The 21,882-nt window shown below is 43.3% G+C and overlaps 1 protein-coding gene across 1 annotated transcript in view; it reads right to left on the reverse strand.

Annotated features, from left to right (window-relative positions):
* Window positions 1-10,701: 10,701 nt before the first annotated feature.
* The window catches only part of TXLNB (taxilin beta), a 36,324-nt gene continuing 25,143 nt past the window's right edge, over window positions 10,702-21,882 (reverse strand). Inside the window, exons 8-10 of the mRNA XM_010399901.3 lie at window positions 17,008-17,100; window positions 15,799-15,894; window positions 10,702-14,711 (exon numbers count right to left, since the gene is read on the reverse strand). Of these exons, the coding sequence (XP_010398203.2) occupies window positions 13,920-14,711; window positions 15,799-15,894; window positions 17,008-17,100 (981 nt within the window). The 3' untranslated portion in view covers window positions 10,702-13,919. The remainder of the gene's footprint in view (window positions 14,712-15,798; window positions 15,895-17,007; window positions 17,101-21,882) is intronic.

Genomic DNA, 21,882 nt, shown 5'->3' on the forward strand with positions numbered 1-21,882 from the left:
AGGTGGAATTCGCACTCTGGTGAAGACTAGGAGAGCTTCACTCAAGCTGTTTGATGACTCAGTTTATTTGCAATATAAAATTCAGCTGGTGAGAAACCGCTGTCAAATACAAAGGACTTCCTCTGGTCTCTGTCTTGTCATTAAGGTCACTAGAGCTGGTGGGAGTTAACACCCTTAGCAGTGGTCACAGCCCAAGGCAAGGACACCGTGGGAGGGGAGTTTGTGGGTTGCAGTCAGCTTTTGCTGAGGATGGTGTCTGCATGCTGGCACTCTCCTCTGCGGGGTTGTCAGGGCCTTACTGGAGTTTTGTTATTTGTGTAGATTTTGATGTGCTTCACATGCTTCATGCCTAGCCTCTGATGAAAATGTGCTGGCAGGAGAGGAGCACTGGAGGGCACAGCTCTGCTCCTGGGTTGAGAGCAAGGCTGCCCTGTTGTCTCTTGACCACTCAGCTGCCACCTCGGCACAAACACACATCTACACCTAAAGCATTTGGACTTTCCAGGTCAGTTTACTACTGAATATTCTCTTCCCTCTGTGCTCAGCTGCTGATTAGTGGAAACTTAGTTTTGTGAGATAAGCCAGAGACAGTAGGCCAAGTTTTAAACTAGGTGTGTATAATCTTCAGAAAAAATACTGTGTAACTGTGAACTCTCATTTTCTTCTCATTCTTTTGATGGAGGCCAAGGCATGATAAATGTGCATGTGGGAACTTACAGTGGTTTAACTGTGTCAATTTGAAAAGGTACAAGACCCAGAAATGTCAGTACTGCACTTTTGGAAACCTGTAGTGTGGCAATGAGGACCCCAAAATAAGTCTGCCTTTCCTCCACTGTACTGTTGCTCCCTCTGACTGCTGTAGGTGCACACTGCAGCAGCACAGGGGAGGATATTTCAGACAGGCTTTTAAGTCCTGGAATCAGTAGTGCTAGGCCACAGACCATGTGAGACCTTCATCATATAGTCTCAACTTTGCCTCTGTCTTTTGGGACCAAGCTAATGCCTCACGAGTCCTCGCAGTTATGTAGTTCATCATTGTGACTGTTAGCTAAGTTGATTGAGCGGAAGTTTTCAAAATAAAAATATATATCCAACAGACTTCAAAAGGGTTATCACACACGTACATTGTTCAGACTTTGGTGGTTGGAGAACCTCTGGGGGATGCCCTGTAGGGTATGTTTCTGTTTAATGTATTTAAAATGATCTGGATGCAGCAGTTGAATGTCCTGCTGGCAGATTTGCTGATAGTACTCAACTGGGAGGTGCTGATGACTCTGGAGGGAGGAGAGGCCTTGCAGAGGGATCTAGGTAGATTGGAGTACTGGGCAATGATTCATGGGTTGACACTCAACAAGTCCAAATGCTGGATTCTGCACCTGGCTGGGATGGAGCAACATCAGGTACAAGTAGAAATGGGGACAGGAGTGTCTGGAGAGCAGCTGTGCCAAGAGGGATCTGGGGGTGTTGGCGGGCAGCAGCTCAGTGCGAGTGAGCAGTGTGTGCCCAGACAGCCAGGAGGGCCAGTGCATCCTGGGGGGCATCAGACACAGCATCACCAGCTGGTCCAAAGAAGGGATTATCTTGCTATATTTGATGTTGGTGCAGCCTCACCTGTTCTGGGGCCCACAATTTAAGGAGGATGTGAAGGTCCTTGAATGCATCCAGAAGAGGGCAACAAAGCTGGTGGAAGGGCTGGAAGGCATGTCCTGTGAGGAGTGGAGGAGGACTTGGGATTTGTCTAGTTTGGAGAAAAAGAGGCTGAATTTTGACCTTGATGCTCTCTGTAGCTTCCTGAGGAGGGGACATGGAGAGGGAGGTGCTGATCTCTTCTCACTGGAATCCAGTGATAGGATGCATGGGAATGGTTCAAAGATACAACAGAGGAGGTTCAGACTGGGCATTAGAAAGCATTTTTTTTTTATCAAGAGGGTGATCAAGCACTGGAACAGGCTTCTAGAGAAGTGGTTGATGGCCTAAAACTGTCACTGCCTAAGAGACATTTGGATAGTGCCATTAACAAAATGCTTCAATTTTTGGTTGTCCCTGAAGTGGTCAGGCAGTTGGACTAGATGAGCATTGTAGGTCCCTTCCAACTGAACTGTTCTATTCTATGCTATTCTACTCTAGAGTGGCTTGTCAGTAACAGGCTGTAATGACAAGATAAAATGTCTTTACAAGACTGACTTAAGCTTCTTAACCTTTAAGGATTAGAAAAGACTTTTGCTTGTTTTGCTTTCTCTGTTTGAACATGGCATGCCTGGATGTGCTTTAACCAAGTTCTTGTGCTGCTGCATTTTTCTTCTTGATCCTTGTAACACTTTGCTTGGCAAGCAGGAACAGTACATGTGGAAAGTTCATACACCTGTGTAAATGTTATTGTTTACAATTACTGCTCTGCTGAGGACTCAGAAAGTTTTGGCAAAACCTCAGGAGAAAAACTCTATCAAGCACAGGGACCTGAGCCTATGGGAATTAGTGCTCAAGTAGCTGTTGCTGTACCACACATCCTGTGGGAGCTGCAGTTGCAGAAGGATGAGGATTTTGTGTTCCCAATGGACCTGGATGAACCCACCTGCTGGCCAACAGTTTTTCCCTGCTCATCTGACACAGTTGCCTACAAAGTCATACCCTGAGAAAAGCCAGGTCAAAATGATTTGGTTTGCTTGAGCATTTTCATAACTAAATCTAAAGCTGCCTGAGGCATTTTCACCAGGCTGGGTTAGAAAATGATCACTTGAGCTGCTATGCTGAAAAAAATGGTGAGGATTTCTGCTGTGATGGAGTTCATGGTGAGATACTGGGAAGACTGGTGGATGACTGGGGACTGGTGGCTGCTTTACTTGGATAGCAGCAGGGTGAACAGGCAGGGAACGCACTGCTGCAGTTAAACATGTACGTACGTGGGTTCTCTTGTTATGAAACGGAATGTCCCGTGCCATCTCAAGAACTGGTTTTGTCCAGCCTGGAGAAGGCTCAGAGGAAATCTTAAACTAATGATGGGAGGCTGTAGAGAAGACAGTGATGCATAATGGCAAGGAGAGAGGCCAAGGACATGGGCTGTACCAAGGAAGATTAGACAGAAGAAAATAATCCACTTTGAAGAAAAATCAAATATGGGAACAAGTATCCAGAGACACTCAGTCTCTATCTTTGGAAATACTCAAAACTAACAGGACCTGAGCAACCTGATGTAGCTTAAAAATTGGTCCTGCTTCCCTGAGGAAGGGGAGGTGATCTCTAGAGTTCCCTACCAATATAAGGTATTACATGATTATAATTTTTAAGAGCATCTTAAATTAGATGAAAGCAATTGGTCTTACTGAGCAGTAAATGTTACTTGCACTCAAAATAATTCACAACCACATTTACTACCCACATTTTACAAGCAGCAATATGAGGCAGAAGATCATTCAGACAGGGTCCCAAGTATAGAGATCATGATGCAATATTTACAGAGTTCCAGATGCACCACGTGGTGTCTGCATTCTGTGTCTCCCCCTGCTATCCACTGGTGCCTGTGGGATTCTCCAGTGTGCGTCAAGGAACTCAGGTCCTCCACAGGGTAGAAGGGCACCAAGCAGAGCAGCAGTGTCCCTGCAGCTGTGGTGCTACAAAGCTTACACCACTAAAATGTCTTACTACAACTCTGCAGGTCTGTAACAGAACATGCTGCATCATTCAAGATGTTACATTAATACATAAGTAAGATGTCAGTATATGTCAGTTCACCGGTAACTGTGGCTTAAGCTGTGTTTGAGAATCTGTATTGTTATGTGTGTAACAGAGACATAGAAATAGATAACAGCAAACATAATAAACTAAAGATGTGGAAGTCCTGGGTGGGTTAATGTCAGCTGCTGTTCTGCACACACAAGGTCACTGTGACCTTCTACAGAAGGAGAAGTTCAATCTACTTTTGTCCTCACTTTGTCTGGAATAGGGTTAATTTTCTTCCTAGTAGCTGGTACAGTGCTGCATTTTGGATTCAGTATGAAAACAATGTTGATAATACACTGATGCTTTAGTTGCTCTAAGTAGTAGTAGTTTTTATTCTAAGTCAAGGAATTCTCAGTTTTCCATGCTCTGTCAGCAAGCAGGTGCACAAGAAGCCGGGAGGTGACATGGCCAGGACAGCTGTCCAAAGGGGTATTTCACACCTCAGAGTGAAATGCGCAGTATATGAACTGTGGGGAGTGGGCCAGGAGCTGCTGGTTGCTGCTCAGGGATGGGCTGGGCATCAGTCAGTGGATGGTGATCAACTGAACTGTGCATCACTCATCTTTCTTGGGTTTCTTCCTCTCTCACACTTGTTATCTCCTGTTTCATCACTATTATTATTATTATTATTATTATTATTATTATTATTATTGTGTTTTAATCTATTCCAGTTGTTAAAGCGTTCTTATCTCAGTCTATGGGTTTTACCTTTTCTGATTTTCCTCTCCATTCCACTGTGGGGATGAGGGTAGTGAAGGTGTGGTTACATGGTTTTTAATTGCCAGCTGGGGTTAAACCATGGCACCTTCCTGAGGAGCCATCTGAACGTACCATGCTGTTGTGTACCATGCTTGTAAACTGCAGTTATTTTCACCTAAAGTGTTGTGGGTGTATTTAATGATGCAGAAGATGACAAGTGAGAGAAATGGGTTGACCAAGGCAGGTGCAGAGAGCTGCTGCTAAGACATCTCTCATGGTGGCAGGTTCATCTCCTTCCGACCCTGTGTCAAGCCTATTTCTGTCATTAAGACTTTTCTGAACAGACTCTCTAGCTGTGCAGAATAGCACCAGTTAAAGCTGTGGGTTTGTGCCATGGTCTGGCAGTCTAGCGATGGTCTAGAAGCACAAACTTGAAACTGTCTCCAGTTGATGTAATTCAAATGTGACCCTGGATTTCAGGAGGTAACACTGCATTACCAACCCACAGAGGCTGCTTCCAGTAAAAATGACATGGACTTCACTGCTTTTCTTCCTTCTGTGAAAAAAATGCCTCATTCTTTTGACATTTCATTCAGCTTCCAGTGTAACAGAAGCAGAGTCTTGTGTTCTGGGATGCTGTGGTTTATAAATACTGATTTAATGAGATTTTGTAATAAAAGAAAAAAGAAAAAAGAAAAAAGAAATAAAAGCAGGAAGGAAGGAGAAAGAAAGATAAAGAAAGAAAGAAAAATAAAAAGAAAGGAATAAAAAAAGAGCAAGAAAGAAACTTAGTACATGCATATTGCTGAGTCATTTTGCCAGTTAGCCTCTACCACACTGACTGGGAGCAGAGACGTGATCCTTGAAGTTTGAGTGATCACCCTGCTGCTGGCACTTGACCTGTTCTCCTCTATGAGATCCCAGGGTGTCTGTATGGTGTGTGAGAGCTTTCTTTGTGTGCAGTTCCGAAGGCTGCAGCTGGTCATTATCATTGTGTGTTGGATAGTGTGTCTTCCCCGTCTTTTTGTGTTAGGGGTCAGACTGAGATTTAAAATACAACTTTCCAAATTCTGTATTTGGTCCAGGAAATGTCTGTTAAAATAGTCAATGCAAAGGCTACCATTAACTCTGAGAACAGCATTATACTCCAGAGTTAACATCCAAATTTGTGGATTCCTTTATGAGCAAAGGATGGGTGGAGTTCAATTAGCAGTTATGGTGACCAGAATTGAGGTCATGTTTCCAGAGATACCGTCAGAACAAAAACCCAACGGGATCACTGCAATGATCTGAGTTAAAATTAGCTCCTCTTGGTGATTGTGGTGGTGTATTTTTAACCTGAATTGTTTGAGTGACCCAGTTCAAATGCAGCCGTGCAGGAGCACACTGGTGAGGGCAGCGGGTGCAGCATCTGAGGGGGAGTGATGCCTTGAATGGGGGCACGGGGGAGCAAGCTGTAACTCATGTTTCTGCCAGAGCTGGCATTTTATTTTTATTTCCCTGGAAATTGGTGGAAACACACGGGAACAGATAGCATGATGACTAGCACCACTTCACTCTCCCCTTGGGACTTAAGGTTTTTTCCTGAGTATGTTTGGCTGTGACACTGGAGGTGTGCTCAGCTTGCAACTTTGTTTTTTCAGAACCTGAGCTAGCTGGCTGTGTGCAGTATGAAGCTTTCCAGTGTCAGTCATAGGGCACTTAAAGTGAGAAACAGAAATTCCAGAAACCAAATGAATGCCAGCAAATGCTGATTTTAAAAAAGCTGTTGCTTTTCTTTTTTGTTATTGTTGTTTTTAATAATGCTTCCCAAGGGATGGATTGAAATAGGGTCTGGACATCACAGTGCCCAACTTTAATATTGCTGACATCTGAAAAAATCATGGAATGATAAAGCTAGGAGGGACCTTGAAAGATTCCCTGTCTGGGTGAGATCTGTTGCGGTCCCCGTGCCCAGGTCACGCAGGCCAGCTCTCATAGCCCTGTTATTTCGTAAGGGTTCCTAGCTCTGTGTCCACAGCACATCTCACTGGACTGGCACATGGGGATTGGGCCTCAGAGATCTTTCCAGCCCCCTGGTGTCTGAAACACAACCCTTTCTTTAAGGGGTTCACAGTGTTACACACAGTGTGTCTTTTATCTCTGGGCTGCAAAGTCAGATGCTGCCACAGCCTGCCATTTGAGGTAGCTTTTTTTTGGCCTAGAAAACTGCCCAGCTTTGCAAACTGGAAGTGCTGCTTAAGAGTCATCTGCCAGAGGAGCTTTTCATGGCCTGAGTATTGCTGATGTGCAGGGACATACGGATGCTCAAAAGCCTTCTGCTCCTCTCAGTTTCTGAACTGGGTAAAGCAGTAGCACCACAACCCCATAGTAGGGCAGTTTTGAGACCCACTGCAGCAAAAAAATGTTGAGGTTTTTCTTCTTTTGCAATATCAGTTTTCCACCAGGTTAAACCTTAAACCATCCCAGAGCTGGGTCAAGAGGTACCAATGCCCAAATAGGAGAGAAGACAGTGACACCCAGCAGAAGTGGGAGAAGTCCTTTGGTGGTAGCTAGACTTCAAGAAATAACAAATATCCTGCTGCTCACAACAGTAGTTCACCTAGTCCTGTATTCTGTCTCTGTCTGTGGCAGTAGGAGAGTCACGCTTTAGGCAGTGCTGTGTTTAGGTAGCAAGTGAGCACAACTTTGGTGCCCCTGAGTTGACCTAGCAGCTTGCTGCTGCCAGAAGGACTATTCCCACTTTATCTGTCAGCCCTCTAACAAAAGGGAAAATAATCCTTTTTTTCTTAGTTGAATAAATTTTCTGTTGGGCTATTGAGTTAGATCAGTTCATCAGAGAGCCTGATGAGGGCCAGAGCCAGCACAGAGGAGGGTCTGTAGAGCCATAAGCTTGTGAAAGGAGCAGGACATCCCCTGGTGTAGAGACAGAGCTGTTGGAGTAGCTCAAACAGCATTGTCAGCCCTGACCTAGATCTCATGTTAAATGAAACCTGAATCTAATCATATTTTGTTCTATTTTTAACAAAGTCTGTCCAGCAAGCTGCAGCATGCAGCATAGGTTTAGACCAGCCATTAGGTGGGAGAAATGTGAGAAAGAATGAAGAGCTGCAGGAAGTCAGTGAACTGGTTAAAGAAATCATAGAATCATACAATGCTGCATGTTGGAAGGTACCATAAAGATCATCTCGTTTCAATCCCTCTGCCATGGGCAGGGACACTTTCCACTAGACCAAGTTGCTCAAAGCCCCATCCAACCTGGCCTTGAACACTTGAAGGGATGGGGCACCCACAGCTTCTCTGGGAAACCTGTTCCAGTACCTCAGCACCCTCATGGGAAAGAATTTCTTTTTCATATCTAGTCTAAACCTACTCTCAGTTCACAACTGTTCCCCTTTTTACTATCACCACCTGTCCTTGTAAAAAGTCTCTCTCCATTTTTATTTTATAAGCCACCTTTAGGTACTGGAAGGCTGCTACAAGGTCCTCTGGCAGCTGCCTTTACTTCAGGCTGAACAATCCCCACACTCTCAGCCTGTCTTCATAGGCAAGATGGTGCTCTGCCTTCCATCCTTTCTGAGGAGAGAATGTGATCTGGAGCAGGGCAGCACGTGGTGTTTGGATGAGCTGCAAAATGGAGGCTGTGACCCCTTGTGAGCAATAAAAATTTATTTTCTGCACTTTTTCTAAGCATAGCTTCATTAATGCAAGTATTGGCTAAACTCTAATGGAGGAAATCCATTCTGTCTCTGGCAGGGCCCCTGAAGTATTGCCTGGGTAAAATGTTCACTTCACAGGAATAGAGGACTGGCCCAGTAATTCAGCCCTTTGGATGGGATTCTCATTGGAGCCAATGTGTGGACCTCAGCTGGCTCCAAAGCAGCTCCTCTTATTTACACCTGCAGATAGCTGGACCTTTATCTTCCGCTGGTGGCAGTGCCAGAATTGTCAGGGGAAAGTATGAAAAAATAAGCAATTAGGGAATAAACTCATCACTGAAAGGTTTAATTCCTACCAGATTCTGTCTGGATTCTCCTCTTAAGGTTTATTCCTAGTGACATGCTTTCTGTATTTCTGCAGTGTATTACTGTTGCATTACAACCCAAAGCATGTGGCCCTCAGCCCAAAGTAAGGTCATAAGTCATTCCTTAACACTTACAGCTTTGTAGGTACAAAAACGCTGTTAGCGAGGACTTCTTGTTATTTTCTAAGTCCGTGAGAGATTTTTCTCTCTCACAGAAGAGGTAGCAGGGAATGTAAACAACCAAGCCACCTGCAACCTTGAAAAGTCTTGTTTATGGTATAGTAGAAAATATTTTGATAATGGATGTTTTAGGATTTTGGCCCATCACCCCCAAGGGGTGGCTGGTCCTTTGTCCAATTAGACTATGAAGAAAAAGGTCTATAAAAGAGTTTGTAAAATAATTAAATAAATCAATCTTGCTGCACAATTCCTGCCTGCTGGATCTTCTCCTCCTCCTCCTCCCTATGGCTGCGGGACATGGTGATATACCGTAGGAACCAGGCCTGCGGTAAATCAGCTTGAAAAGCATTCTGGGATACTCTGAAAGCACATTCTGTGGTGATTTTGATAATCAGTGTATAAAATGATTCATGCAAAATTCAAGGGGGCTTCCTCTATATCCTTTTTTATCCTCTTTTTTTTCTATATTATTTTTCCCAGGGGAAGAAAAAAAATCTACTAATACAGAACTTGTTTTCTTGATCTGAGAACATGAGATTATTTTCTTCATCTCTTCTTTGTCTCATGGCCACAAGGTGCAATATTTTAGTACAACCTTAGAATGCTTTTTTTGGTGCTAAACATAGAGTATTTTGCGAAGGCTGCTTTTCTCGCAGTCTGGATTACAGATATTTTATCTGCACGTCATAGCTGAATCTAACTAACTTTGGCTCACACTTAAGCCTTTACCTTTTTTTTTTTAAAGCATAAAAATATTTTAAATGGGATAAACAGAGAAAATAATCTCAAATAAGAGATGCATAAAGAAAAAAACCCCAACAGTTAGTATCCAAATACAATGAAATGTAAAGCTTTTTCCAGTCTTCCAGACAGGGCTGCAAGTAGTTGTGACAGGGAGAATAATGGGGTTGTTCCCTCCTTTATGGGACAGAGCACATATGTCATGAGGCAACATGAGTGGGCGTACATGCATCCCTTTGTAGCATCCTCTGGATAAACTCAGGACTGGCTTAGTCTGGATGCTGGAGTTCAGTTGCTCTGTCTGGGCATGCTTACAGCATTTGGCTCCTGTGAGTAGGAGCAAAGAGTGTTCCCTCTATACCCTTGTTCAAATACATGTGATGTAGATATTGTAAAATACACTATTCTTATTTCTGAACCATTACCTCTTTTGGCTCTTCCTGTGCCCTTTCTTTTCAGACCATCTCCAAATATCAGGAGTGTGCACACTTGCACTATTGCTGCAGTTCTGTCATCTGGATCGTATATTCCATGCCTGTGTCTACTTCTGATCGCTTTTGTGGGGGAAGTTAAGCTGAAACAAATCATCTGTTTCTTACTAACCTCTCATCAACAAGATTTATTGGTGTTGTGGTCTGCTATGGGGATCAGAAATTAGGTGAGAGTGTCATGTTAACATAATGAATGTGATTTTAGTAGTCATCATGAAAATTCCCTCACATTTGGAAAAACCCTTGATTATTGAAAAATGTTGTATTTTACATATTCAGCAGGGGAGCTGTTATATTTTTGAGGTGACAAAAGGTCAGACATGCATAAAGGCAAAATATTTTTGTGTTTTCCTTGCAACTTTTGCCAGTAAGGACTATTGCTGGTTTGGAAGCAGTGCAGCAATGGATGGGTTTAGTAAGGAAGAAATAGCTACCATCACCACCTCTCCTCACCCCCAAATCTGTGCCTGATGGTAAGGGAGTAACTGTGTGAAATAAAAGCAAAACTGAAGGAGGCAATCACAGAACACACCAGGATTGATGAGACTGCCAGATTAGTAGAATAATGATGATAATGATGAACACTGGGGAGACACGTCTCACTGCCACTTGCTGCCTCCAGATGACCACAGAAGTGTTGTGGGTTTCTGTGCCTTGAGTGCGGAGGCACCTTGAGGGAAGTGCAGCAGAGCTGTTGTGCAGACTGCCATCCCAAAGGCTTTTCACAAGGACACCGATACTGTGCAGAGTCAGTTTTATATAGGGTACCAGTGGAAGAAAAGAGCAAGGGAGGCCAGGAATTAATGTTGAAGAAGAATGAGAAAATGAAGGTTAGCACACAGAAACCTGTCATGGTGATGGTGATTTAATCTTCCAGTCTGATGCAGTGGATGATTAACAGGTGCTTGGTTAAATTTTACAGATTTTCCACCACTATGAGGGTACTACAGCCTTCCACAGCTCTACAGGCTGTGAGATTATACATAAACCATCCCCACAGTTTGACTCTAAATGCTCTTTGCAGCCTGGGATCAGCCAGAACTTTCCCTACAATTCCTATCCCTTGTAAACACATGAAACCAAATCCTGAAACTAAAAGGTATAAAGGTCACTCTCCTGTGCTTTCAGTGTTGTATGTGTGCACTGAAAATGAGCAGGAAACTGCTGGGATAAAATGCAGTTGGTACATGGTATTAAAGAAGAGAAGCAACAGGTATGTGAGAGAAACTCATAGTAATAGGAATTGCAAGTATGTGAGTGCAGTGTTAGAATTACAAGGGCAAAAATGAGGAAGGTGGAATAGAGGGGGAGTAATTTTCCCAGAAGACTATGTATTTATTCATGAGGAATGATGCTGTAAGAATAAATCATAACTATGTAGGAAGTTTTTATCTGCAGGATCCTTGTCTCCCTGCTCGCTGAAGTTGGAAGGTATGAGACATCAGTTACATAATTAAAGATGTGACCATAATGATTATGCAAAATGGAACCAATCTAAAGTTGCAAGGCCATTATTATTGAACATTTGAATGTATAAGAAAACATCAACAACTGAAGACTATTTGAAGAAGAAGAAGGGCCTATTTAAAGAAAAATAAGTTGGTTTCATGCAGGTAGTTACTAAAATGGCAACAGAATCAAACAAGATCAAGAATTAAAACCCCCAAAACATTAACAAGTACATAAATTGCATCAATTTTAAAAGTCACCCTAACAACAAACAAAACTTGTAATGGAAACTATATTTCTACCAACTTCAGTCAATGGAAACTAAAAAAAGTGTATCAGGTGAGTATAACTTTTTATCTTAGGATAAAGATTTGTTACAGATTAATGTTTTCACAGGCACATAACTGGCTTGGTTTTTAGAGATGGCCATTCGCTTAGGGCTTTGAATCTGAATATTTGATGGGATTCATGTTGCCTAATTTAGATACCTAACAGTAGGCATATTAAATTTAAATTTGTTGTGTTAGGCTGGCTCTAGAATCTGAAGAGAAATATCGTCTTCAGAGAGAAAGTAATTCCTTCTGACTTGGCTGCCAGTCTTACCATGAGATAACTTGTCCTCAAAAGATGCTTTTTCTTCTTCACTGTAAAAGGCTTATAAAAGCAGCTTAAGATAACTACGACTCACATTATCTACTTTCAGATGATTAAAGACATGAGATAAATCCTGCAGGTCTTGTTATCTAACAGAAAGCATTCACACTTGAAAACTGTACCGATAATAGCTACAGGCCATATCCAAACACAGTGTGGCAACTTACATTCTGTATACTCCAAGAGTTAGCTCTGGAAAAGGCTGGACCAAACAGTGCACATGCATATTTAACCAGAGTAGGAACCATGTTGGCAGTAAGCAAAGATTCAAACCCCATTTTAGGAGGGTGGCATGCTGGAAGGACTCTATGGCCACTGTTTCCCATGGTCTGCCAAAAATGACATCTTTCCTCATGGTTCATGTGTATTTCGACTTTGGCTTGAATGAGTCACTTCGTCTTCAGGGTCTTCTTGGGATCGGTCTATAAACATGGGTTTCTTTGATTTTAATATTTCCCTTTTCAACTTCTAAACATCTTTAAACAAGAGTTTAATTGCCCTTTTCAAATTCTTAAGCTATCCAGCTGAGACTCTGAAAGGCCTGGATGGAATTCAGAGGAAGGAGATGAGAAACAAGGAATGTGTCCACAGGATTTTTAAAACTTTCTAAAAGCCTCCTTACTCTCCTTGCTTGAGACAGTAGAGCTGTCTGGGTAGGTACCCTCTCTTTCCTCCTTCCTTCTTCATCTCTGTTCGTGGCACCAGAATAAACCAGTTTCTGGCAAGGTGGCTACATTATTAAGCAAGAGTTGTTGGCAGGCAGATGGGAAGAGCCGGTTAGACAAGATAAGGGGATGAGAATGTAGCCAGCCCCTGGAGGTGTCTGTGAGAGATATTTCTACTTTCCTGGTTCCTCTTTGCTTCTGGGTTATTGACTTGTGCTCTGCTTCAGAATGGGGTGACAGGCAAGTGTTCTCATCCTTCTGCTGGGAGCATTAGCACATGCAGCAGTGCCAGGAGGAAGCTGTGGTTCATGTGGCTGTAACTGGGAGGGACTGCACCATCCAGAAGCATGATCTCAGGATTATTCTTCTGGAATACGTCCTGGTACCTTCCCCTCTGCTTTCTGCTCCTTGCCTAGAAACTGGGATCTGCAACCAACTTCTGAATTTCTAATCTCATTTGTGAGCTGGAAACAGGCATGATCACCACTGTTGGGCTTGTGATTCCAAGCAGTATGACAGTGTAGCAGTTTTTTATTGGATGGAGACAGAGAGTTGTGACCCCCTACCTTGGAAATTGCTATCAGTTTGGAAATTGATGTTATTTTCAGTTATTTTATGGGAATCTAGAAAAGATTTTTTCCTTTCCCTGTAGTTCTGTTGAAAACAAAACCTATTCTAGAACACTGAGCAGGAAAGACCAATGGAAGGTAAGGCTGAAAGCTTGTGGGTATTTAGGCTACAGTGCTGAGTGGTCATTTCCTTGCCCAAAAATTCACCTCTGGTTGTTGAACTGCTCCTTGGATATGGCTGACCACATTTATACTTTCACTATTTTACTTTGTAATTACAGATTCATTTCACCTCATTTACTAAAATCACTTGTGTGTCCAAGTAGGCCATCTTTTATGCAATGTCAAAACAAATAGATAGAATTAATCGTGAGTCTTTAAATATATGCATGAGAATTGCAATGGTTTTGGAAACATGGTACTGCAACACTAAAATTATTTTGCTGAATGAGATGACTCATCATGCCTGGGAAAAAAAGATCCTGTGATTTCATTGTATTTTCATGTCATTAAGAAAATATTATACTTCAAGCAGATGAAGGACTGCAAAATTGGCAGACCCATTATTACTGGATAGTGGTAGCAAAGAGAAGTGTATTACATTTGCATACAGATACATGAGTGTGTTTTACGAACCAATTTTTGTTTCTTTAAAAAAAAAAAAGGTCTCAATTTAGAGGACAAAGCAGAGCTCTGGTTTACAGAAGACAAGCCTGGAAACATGGTGTCTTCAGTCCACTGCTTCCATGTCTGTGTCCCCTGTTTGCTCTGCAGACTGACCTTGGACAGCTGTATCTCCTGGGTCATCTGCACATTCTGCAGCTTTTGGTGGACAATGAATGGGTCCTGGCGTATTCTCAAGGGGAGTGGGTGTGCTTTGTGTGGGTGTTGGCACGTTTTCGGGGGTTGCTGGCATGCTTTCAGTGGGTGTTGGCATATTCCCAGTGGGTACTAGCACACTCTCGGGAGGCATTGGCACATTTTCTGTGGGTGTTGGCACCCTGTCTGGAAGTGAGGCCATGCTTTTGGTGGGCTTTGACACATCCTTGGTGGCCACTGTCATACTTTCAGTGGGTGCTGGTGTGCATTCAGTGGGTGTTGGTGTGCTTGTGCTGGGCTGCTCACAGTGATTCCCAGCCTCTGAATGTGGAAGGAGAAGAGCAGGGGGTTCTGGCAGCAGGATGGCACTGCATGTTTGAGTGTCACAGGTCTCTGGATTGCTGCTGTTGCTTGGGAGGGACTCCTCTGCCTTGTGGGACACCCTGAAAGCTTCAGCCAGCTGCTTCAGCATCCTCTTGTCACTCTCATGCAGCTCAATGCTTGCCTGCTCAGAGGAGGAAGGGGTTGTATCAGTGTCATCATCTTCTTCTAAGATGCTGTTTCCATTCACCTCTTCTGGGAACTGTGCTTGCTTTATTTTTTTGTACAATTCATTCCTCTCTTCCTGCAGAGCACGGCAAAGGTTCTCTAGCCTCTGGATTTTCAGCACGAAGCACTCATATTCCTTGGACCTCATGGCTTTCTGTAGACAAAGACATCAGGCAAAGGTACAGGCTCAGTTTGGGTGCATACAATTCATTAGTGGAACTGGCAATTAGGAAATAATTTGAGATCTAAGCAGCCCTCAGAGGATGCTGCCAGGTGGCTGGCTTTCACCAACTGCTCTTCAATAACTCTGGTCTTTTGGAAAGCTTCAAGAGGAAATTCTTCCCTGTAACTACAGTGTATTAATATTCTGCATACATATTCAGATCAATTTCACTCAAATACATTTGCAGAAATACCTACTGATGATGTGGAGAGATGGAAAAGCATAGTGGATGTCCATACAGATAAGCATCCAAAAGCCTACTTGGACTTTTGGTAGGTGTGCGTGTGAATTTGGAGAAAAACAAGCTGCTTTATATTTTTTGTTTATCTTGCTTCTGGGTTCTGTGAGAGCATCCTGAATTGAAGCATTTTCTACACCCAGTGAGGAAACAAGAGATACAGAAATCGAAGTAGCAATAGCACAGAGCTACAAAGCTAACCAGAAAGATCTGGTCCAAGTTCAGCATATGTTCGGGGTGAAATTTCAGGCAGCCTCTTACCTTCTTTGAATGAGTTCCAATGTGCTTATGAACTTCCTTTGCAATGCCCCTGGGACGGCACATTTAAAGGTATGGTGAGACACAATACTTGCTTTTGACTCTTAGAGTTTGACTACACAGGAAGTTAATGAAAGGCATGATTTTAAAGTTCATTAGCTAGAACACATTAATTCCCTGGGTAGATGCTCTTATGCAGAAAGTAGCATGAAGTGAACTAATGCCAATTTGCTTCTATGGGAGAGCATTAAGAATCACCCATTTTTAGAGCACTTAAAATTCAGAGTTACATAATTCAGTTTATCATGGATGTAGTGAATGCCTGCACAATTTAAAAGCCCTAGCAGCTGGGATTGTCTTTTTCCTTAAAGACATCCAATTGTCAAGGTAGCTTGAAAGAGAGATCCTTACATTCAAGAAGAAACTTTTCACTGACTTCTGGCAGTTTCAGGTTATCTCATCTCCTGGTTAAAGCTTTATGTGGGGAAAAGGATGCATCTTGATATGGGAAAGACTGCTCACCTCTTCAATCATGTCCAGTAATGCTCTGTTACAGTTCTCAAACCTGGATTTCCATGTAGCAGTATCCTTTTCCAACTTCTTCATTTTCTTTGTCATCTATAGAATCAGGAAGAAAAGCTGAATCACAACAGAAATTCCATGGTGCAGATGAAATTAGGGCAGCCCCTTTATTCAAGTCTTTGGCCCTACTCATAACTCTTCTACCAGCGGCTGTAGTGTCTGTGCTAAGTAATAATTTATGTTAAGGGATGGATTTCATTTTAAGTAGCTGCTGTATAACTTTCAGCCTCTAGTCTGTAGTCCCAAAAGTAGGACCAATTGATTATAGCCAACTTCCAGCATACAAACTACCACAAAAACAAAAGGCAAAGCAATGGTGGAATCTTCGTCTCTTTACCAGACCACAGTGTTAGATTGCTGGGAAGTTAAAGATGGGCTCTTCTGAGCCATCGAGGCCAGGCAGGTTCCCCCTGGATTAGGCACCCCTCTATACTACCTCCAAAACACACCACTAGCTAAATAGCACCATTTTCCGTTCTGTTTTCTGCAGACAGAACTCTCTGTGAAGAATCATTAGAGGCTGCCGGGATCAGGGCATGAGGATTTTGAGCCTTGGTGGCAGAGCAGAACGCTGTTAATTATGAAAGCAGGTACAACATGTGGATGGGAACAGGGTTTTAACTCCCATTCATCACAGGAAATAAGAACCCCAGCTGCAAGGAAACTGTTTGTTGGACTGTGTCCATATGGTGGAAAGGGGTTGGTGGGCTTCAGCTCTGCCTACACACGCCAGTAGAAAGATATGTAGCCTATGTCAAACTCTCTGTACCAGTGTCAGTCATCCAGAAGTTCACTCCTGGGAACATGGTCTGATAAATGTGGCTCCAGACTCCCCCTCTTGTATGTCTTAGGGATCTGTACCCAACCACCACATTAGATTTTAGGTAAAATGTTTATTCTTCCAGGCATTTTCAGTTTTAGCTAAAACGGAGAGCTTTCTGTGCTCCTTTCTGCTGTTCAGCTTGCAGAGCTGAAATCTAACCTGCTGTCACTTGTGGCTGAGTGTGTCCTAAATCTTATTTCAATGTTGATGAGATTATTCTTCAAAATGTACAGAAATGGTCCCATCTCAGAATTATTACAGTAAGAAATATCAGAATCTAAAAGGAAACTATCAATTACAGAGTTCAAGCATGAGCTCCTACTCACTTTTTCCATCTCCTGTTTGAATGTGGCAAACACTTCATTGCTTTTGGTCAATGTTTTCTGAAATTCTTCAAACCTTTCAGAGTAGAGAGTGATCTGTATTAACAGAGAGAAAAAAAACCCACTCAGTAATTTCAGAACATCCAGGATGGTGAACTTCTACTTTGGTAGAAGATAATAAAATAAGTATTGTGTTTGGACATGGAAATTAGCTTCTGTTTGGAGACCATGAAGCACAAACATCAGGGAAGAGAAACTCTATGCATCTTTTTATGGTTGCAAACTACTATGATTCCTCTACTGCAGAAAGGTAAACTGAGTAAGAATAGAAAGAGCCAGGCAAGTGATTTTAAAAGTACCTGGGAATTATGGATGCCCTGTTCTCCTGAATGTTGCAGCTGTAGTGTCTCTATACAGAGTGCCCAGAAAAAAAGTAATTCTGTAGATATCAAGACTTCTGAAAACATTTTCCTTGGTTTGATCCCTGGCCCACTTCCATGGGCAAGGACTAACCTGAGCTGGTCCAACCACTGATGCTATGCAGGACCATTCAGTGGGATTAACTCAAGGTAGGAGCCAGCGTGAGCAGAGCTGTGCCTGAGCTCTAAGCCTTGCTTCACCATGCAGACATCCCCAAACCCCAGCTTTAACCTGGGGGTTTCAGCCCTGACAGAGGATCTCAATACTGCCTGGCTGCCTGGCTGTTCACCTGCCTTGTGGATTACTCCTCCAGCCAGGCTGGGACCTGGGTGCTACCCTGGCTATGATGCTTTTGATGTCCAAGTGAGCTGGGGGAGAGGCATCCCCACATCACGCTGCCGTCCTGCTCTTCCATCTTTCCACCTGATGGCTCCGGCTGTGGCCAGGAGCTGCACAGGCAGTGCTTGATGTGCTTCACTGGACTCCCCTGTTCAAGAGGAGTGTCTTTCTATGTTATCTGGCATGTAAGCAAAGCCCACCCTTCACTTTCACACCACAGTGACTCTGCACTGGATTCCTTCAAGATGCATCCCTGCACCACAGCCTGAGTGAGCTGAGAGAGCACCTTGTCAGCTCTGTTTTGGACTGCAGCTGTAGGCAAGGCCAACAAAGACAGAGAAAGCCATCCACAGCCAGCCTCTTCTGCCAGTTTCACTTCATGAAGCAGAGCGGAAGAAAGTTCTGTTGCAATGTGGCAGCATTTCAGACTACCAGGGCTCCATATTTTGCTATCAGTTTATACCTGGCAGCCCTGTGAAAGTTCATCTGTGGCTGTATTTTGTCATTATTACTTTTTTTTTTTGTACCTAAAATCATCAGATGGTTTTGGGGGAACAAATGTTCTAAAGATCTGAGGTTAGTTTTTCTGTAAGATTTTCTTGTTTTCAACTTTTTCTGGTTGTTTTGTTTGTTTGGTTGGTTTTGTTTTTTTTTTTTTTTTTTTTTTGTTTGGTGGGGCTTTTTTGTTTGTTTGTTTGGTGGTTTTTCTTCCTTTGGAAAAGAAGACCAGCTCCAGCTTGTTCCCTTCCTTCTGGTGCCAGAACAGTGGTCGGAACCTTCTGGTCCCAGCAGTGTTTAGGTGATCAGACATTTAATCTATCCAGCCTGGCAGCTCTTAGGGAAAGTAATGGTGTCACATGTGGTGGCTGAGGCAGGGTGGGTGCAGAGCATTGGGAGGTTCAAGAGCAGCCTGCAGTATTCCGGTGTGTGGGTGGAAGCTGGTTGCCCTCTCTCTCCACACCAGCAGAGAGCTGGATAAAGGATTATCTAGAAGCTTTTCTTTAGTGTGGTGCCAGCTAACTCACCCCCTCCTCTGATACTTCTGTGCAGTTACTGAGGAAAAGAAGATTTACAGAATGTTGCTAATAGTGGGGTGGCTTTAATTCTGATTTTGAAATTAGGTATCATCGATTATGTATCATGTTCGTTCAAGATAGTTGTTATGGTGCCCCAATGCAAAGTACAGTGGATGTGTTCTAGCTAAGTACAACCTGGGTTGTAAGGGCTTTGGAGGCTGTGAGGAGGGCTCTGGCTTCACTCTACCCCATGGAGCTGGGTGAAGACACCGGAGGTTAACCCATATGGAGTGCTCGGTGGTGCCAATATCAGAGCTAGCTGGTGTGGAGCTTGCCTGTCTGAATTTATACAAGGCTGTAGCCAGAGCTGTGACCTAGGCACAAACAAAAACTCAGAGGGATTTGTCTTAGCAGCCCAAGTTCCACAGCCTAAGTGGGACACTGATACCAAGTGTATCAGTGGAACACTGACATTTGGAAGAGATGTCATAGCTCTAAGGAGAAATGCCTGAGCATCCCAAAGCCAGGTGATGGAGCAGGGGTGGGAGTCAGACAACTGAGGCTCCTAGCCCAGGTCTGTTTTAAAAAAACTCACCTCAATTCTGTCTCTGCTTTCCCTTCCAATTTTTGCGTATTGTTTAATTAGGTCAAAAACCTTTAACGTTTGAACAGGGCAAGCTCTGACCTCAGCTGGGGCCCTAGGCAGCACCATAGCACCAAGAACAGCTTCTGCAATTTAAAGCTGAATAATAAAGGAATATTTTCATAGTGTCTGGGAACAGGCTGTGAGAGGTGTCTCTCACTAGGAGCATGTACCTGTGCTCCGAGGTCAGGGAGATGAGGACCCCCTTGCTGCATCCAGCAGGACTGTGTGGGCAGGGAGGGCAGAGGCAGCACAGCTGTGAGTGCAAGGCCTTGGGAAGTGGGGGCACCTCAGCATTGCCATGCTGAGAGGGTGCTACAGTGGGGACACCCCTTTGGCCTTGTTATGTTCTTCTTGGTTGCCATGGCCTAGTGGTTGCACTAAAGGTCTCGACTGACTTCTATATTTTTATTTTGTTCCAGTGTGTGAAGCTAAAATAGTCTGCCTAAGCATCATGCCTGGGGAGAGCATGCAGCATCCTGGGAAGCAGCACCACAGTTTGGGTGTACCCCCTCAGATAGTGTCAGATCCCTGTCACCATCTGGAGCGCCGGATTTGGCTCTCTCAGGCACATTGTGCCACCCAGAGACAGGCTGGCATGAACAGGATGTCCCCAGTTCTTTCCAGCTCAAGGAAGCAGTGGGTGTTCATCACCTCCTCTGAAACAGAGTAATATCTCACTGTGAAGGTTATATTATGGCTTCTCCCTATCTCACTGACCCACTGTCTTCTCTTAAATTTCCATGCATCTGTTCCTCATGGAATCATAGAAATCATAGAAAGTCTTGTGTTGGAAGGGACCCCAAAGACCATCCCTGCAATGGGCAGGGACACCTTCCACTAGACCAGGTTGCTCAGTGTCCCATCCTACCTGTCCTGGAACACTTCCAGGGATGGCACATAATATCTATTTATTGCTTTGTGTTGTTTGCATCAAGGAACTCTTTATGCTCTTTCTGTTCTGCACTTGCACGACACCCTGCATGATAGCATCTGGTCCATGAGGGAGGTCCTTTGGTGCTACCACAGAGGAAATAATAAAAATTTAAAAATATAATACTAATAATGTTATTATTCCCAGCTGAGGTGTAAGTGACAGAGCTCTCACACTTGAGCAACACACCTAACTGCATGTTTCATTTCAGGAAGTGAATCACCTAATTTTTGTCTGTACAAGTCTGCAAGGGGCACGTGTATTCTCAATGCCTTTACAGACTTACTTGACTAGGTTTTTCTGAAAACACTTTTTCTGTTTCAAATGTGTGCCTAATATATTCTAGTTTTTATCAATACCTCCAGTTTCATTGAACTGGCTACAGAGGTCTGCCTGCATATTTTTTTTTTTCTTCTGGTTGAACATGAAAGTTTAATTAAAACCGCTCTGAGAAAATCAGGAGCAGGTTTGCAGTCGGGACAGACTCAGTTGGAGGCCTTTGAGGTTTGATTGCAGGACCTGTCAATCTATTGTCAGCAGCAGTTTATATGATGTTCTTCAGTGTGCCACTGGCTTATCTCAGCCTTTGAATAAACATGTGAAAAACAAAACCCCTCTTAACATGTTTCCAAGTTATCAGTTTAACACCAGCATTTCTTGACTGCTCAACAGGTAGCAATTAGACCATCTGCAAGGGAAAAGCTGGGACAACTTGCCTGTATGATTAACTGTGAGCAAGGGCTAGGAGGGCGCTTCTTGATGGGTGAGGAGATTGGCAGCTGCAAGAGGGGCTGATGGACTGACACCACCTCCCTCAAGGTTCTGCTGGAGGGGAATCTTTCTCACAGACAGGTCAAGGAAGATAAATCTACATAAGTGTTTCTTAAATCTAGAAAAATCTACTGATACTCTCTCCTAAAATGTCATCTAGTGTTCTCATTCATCGATTCAAGGTCTCACTTGACTATTCAAGGTTGATTGTTGCATTGCTCCCAAAGTGTAGTATATTCTGCCTATTTCTTGGTTTTACTGTCTTTCACTCCAGCTTGACTGCTGGTGTAATTTTGGTGAGTAATTTTATTTTATTGAAAGTTTCAAATTACAATTAAGCACTGAAATTCTAGAGACCCCTTTCTATAAGCCCTTAGTAGACAGAATTCCTGTTAAAGTTAGTGAAAATGATGCTTTTGTACCCCAGTCCATAAAAGCATATGGACACAGCAGCTCCAGTTTGGTAAACATGTTTCCTGATTAATATGTGCTTCAGTGATTTGCTGTATTAGAAACCTGCCTGAAGGGTAGTTATGGTGAATAATCGAGGCACACACGTTGTTCTGTGGTTGAATACTATATACACTCATAAATCATAGCACATAGAATGATTAGGGTCAGAAGGGACCTTTAAAGATCACATAGTTCAGTCCTCCTGCCTTAGGCAGGGACACTTTTCACTGATCAGGTTGCTTCAAGCCCCATCCAGACAGCCTTGTACACTACCAGGGATGGGGAATCCACAGCTTCTCTGG

The sequence above is a fragment of the Corvus cornix genome, chromosome 3 (genome assembly GCF_000738735.6).
Source record: "Corvus cornix cornix isolate S_Up_H32 chromosome 3, ASM73873v5, whole genome shotgun sequence".
Classification (NCBI taxonomy): domain Eukaryota; kingdom Metazoa; phylum Chordata; class Aves; order Passeriformes; family Corvidae; genus Corvus; species Corvus cornix.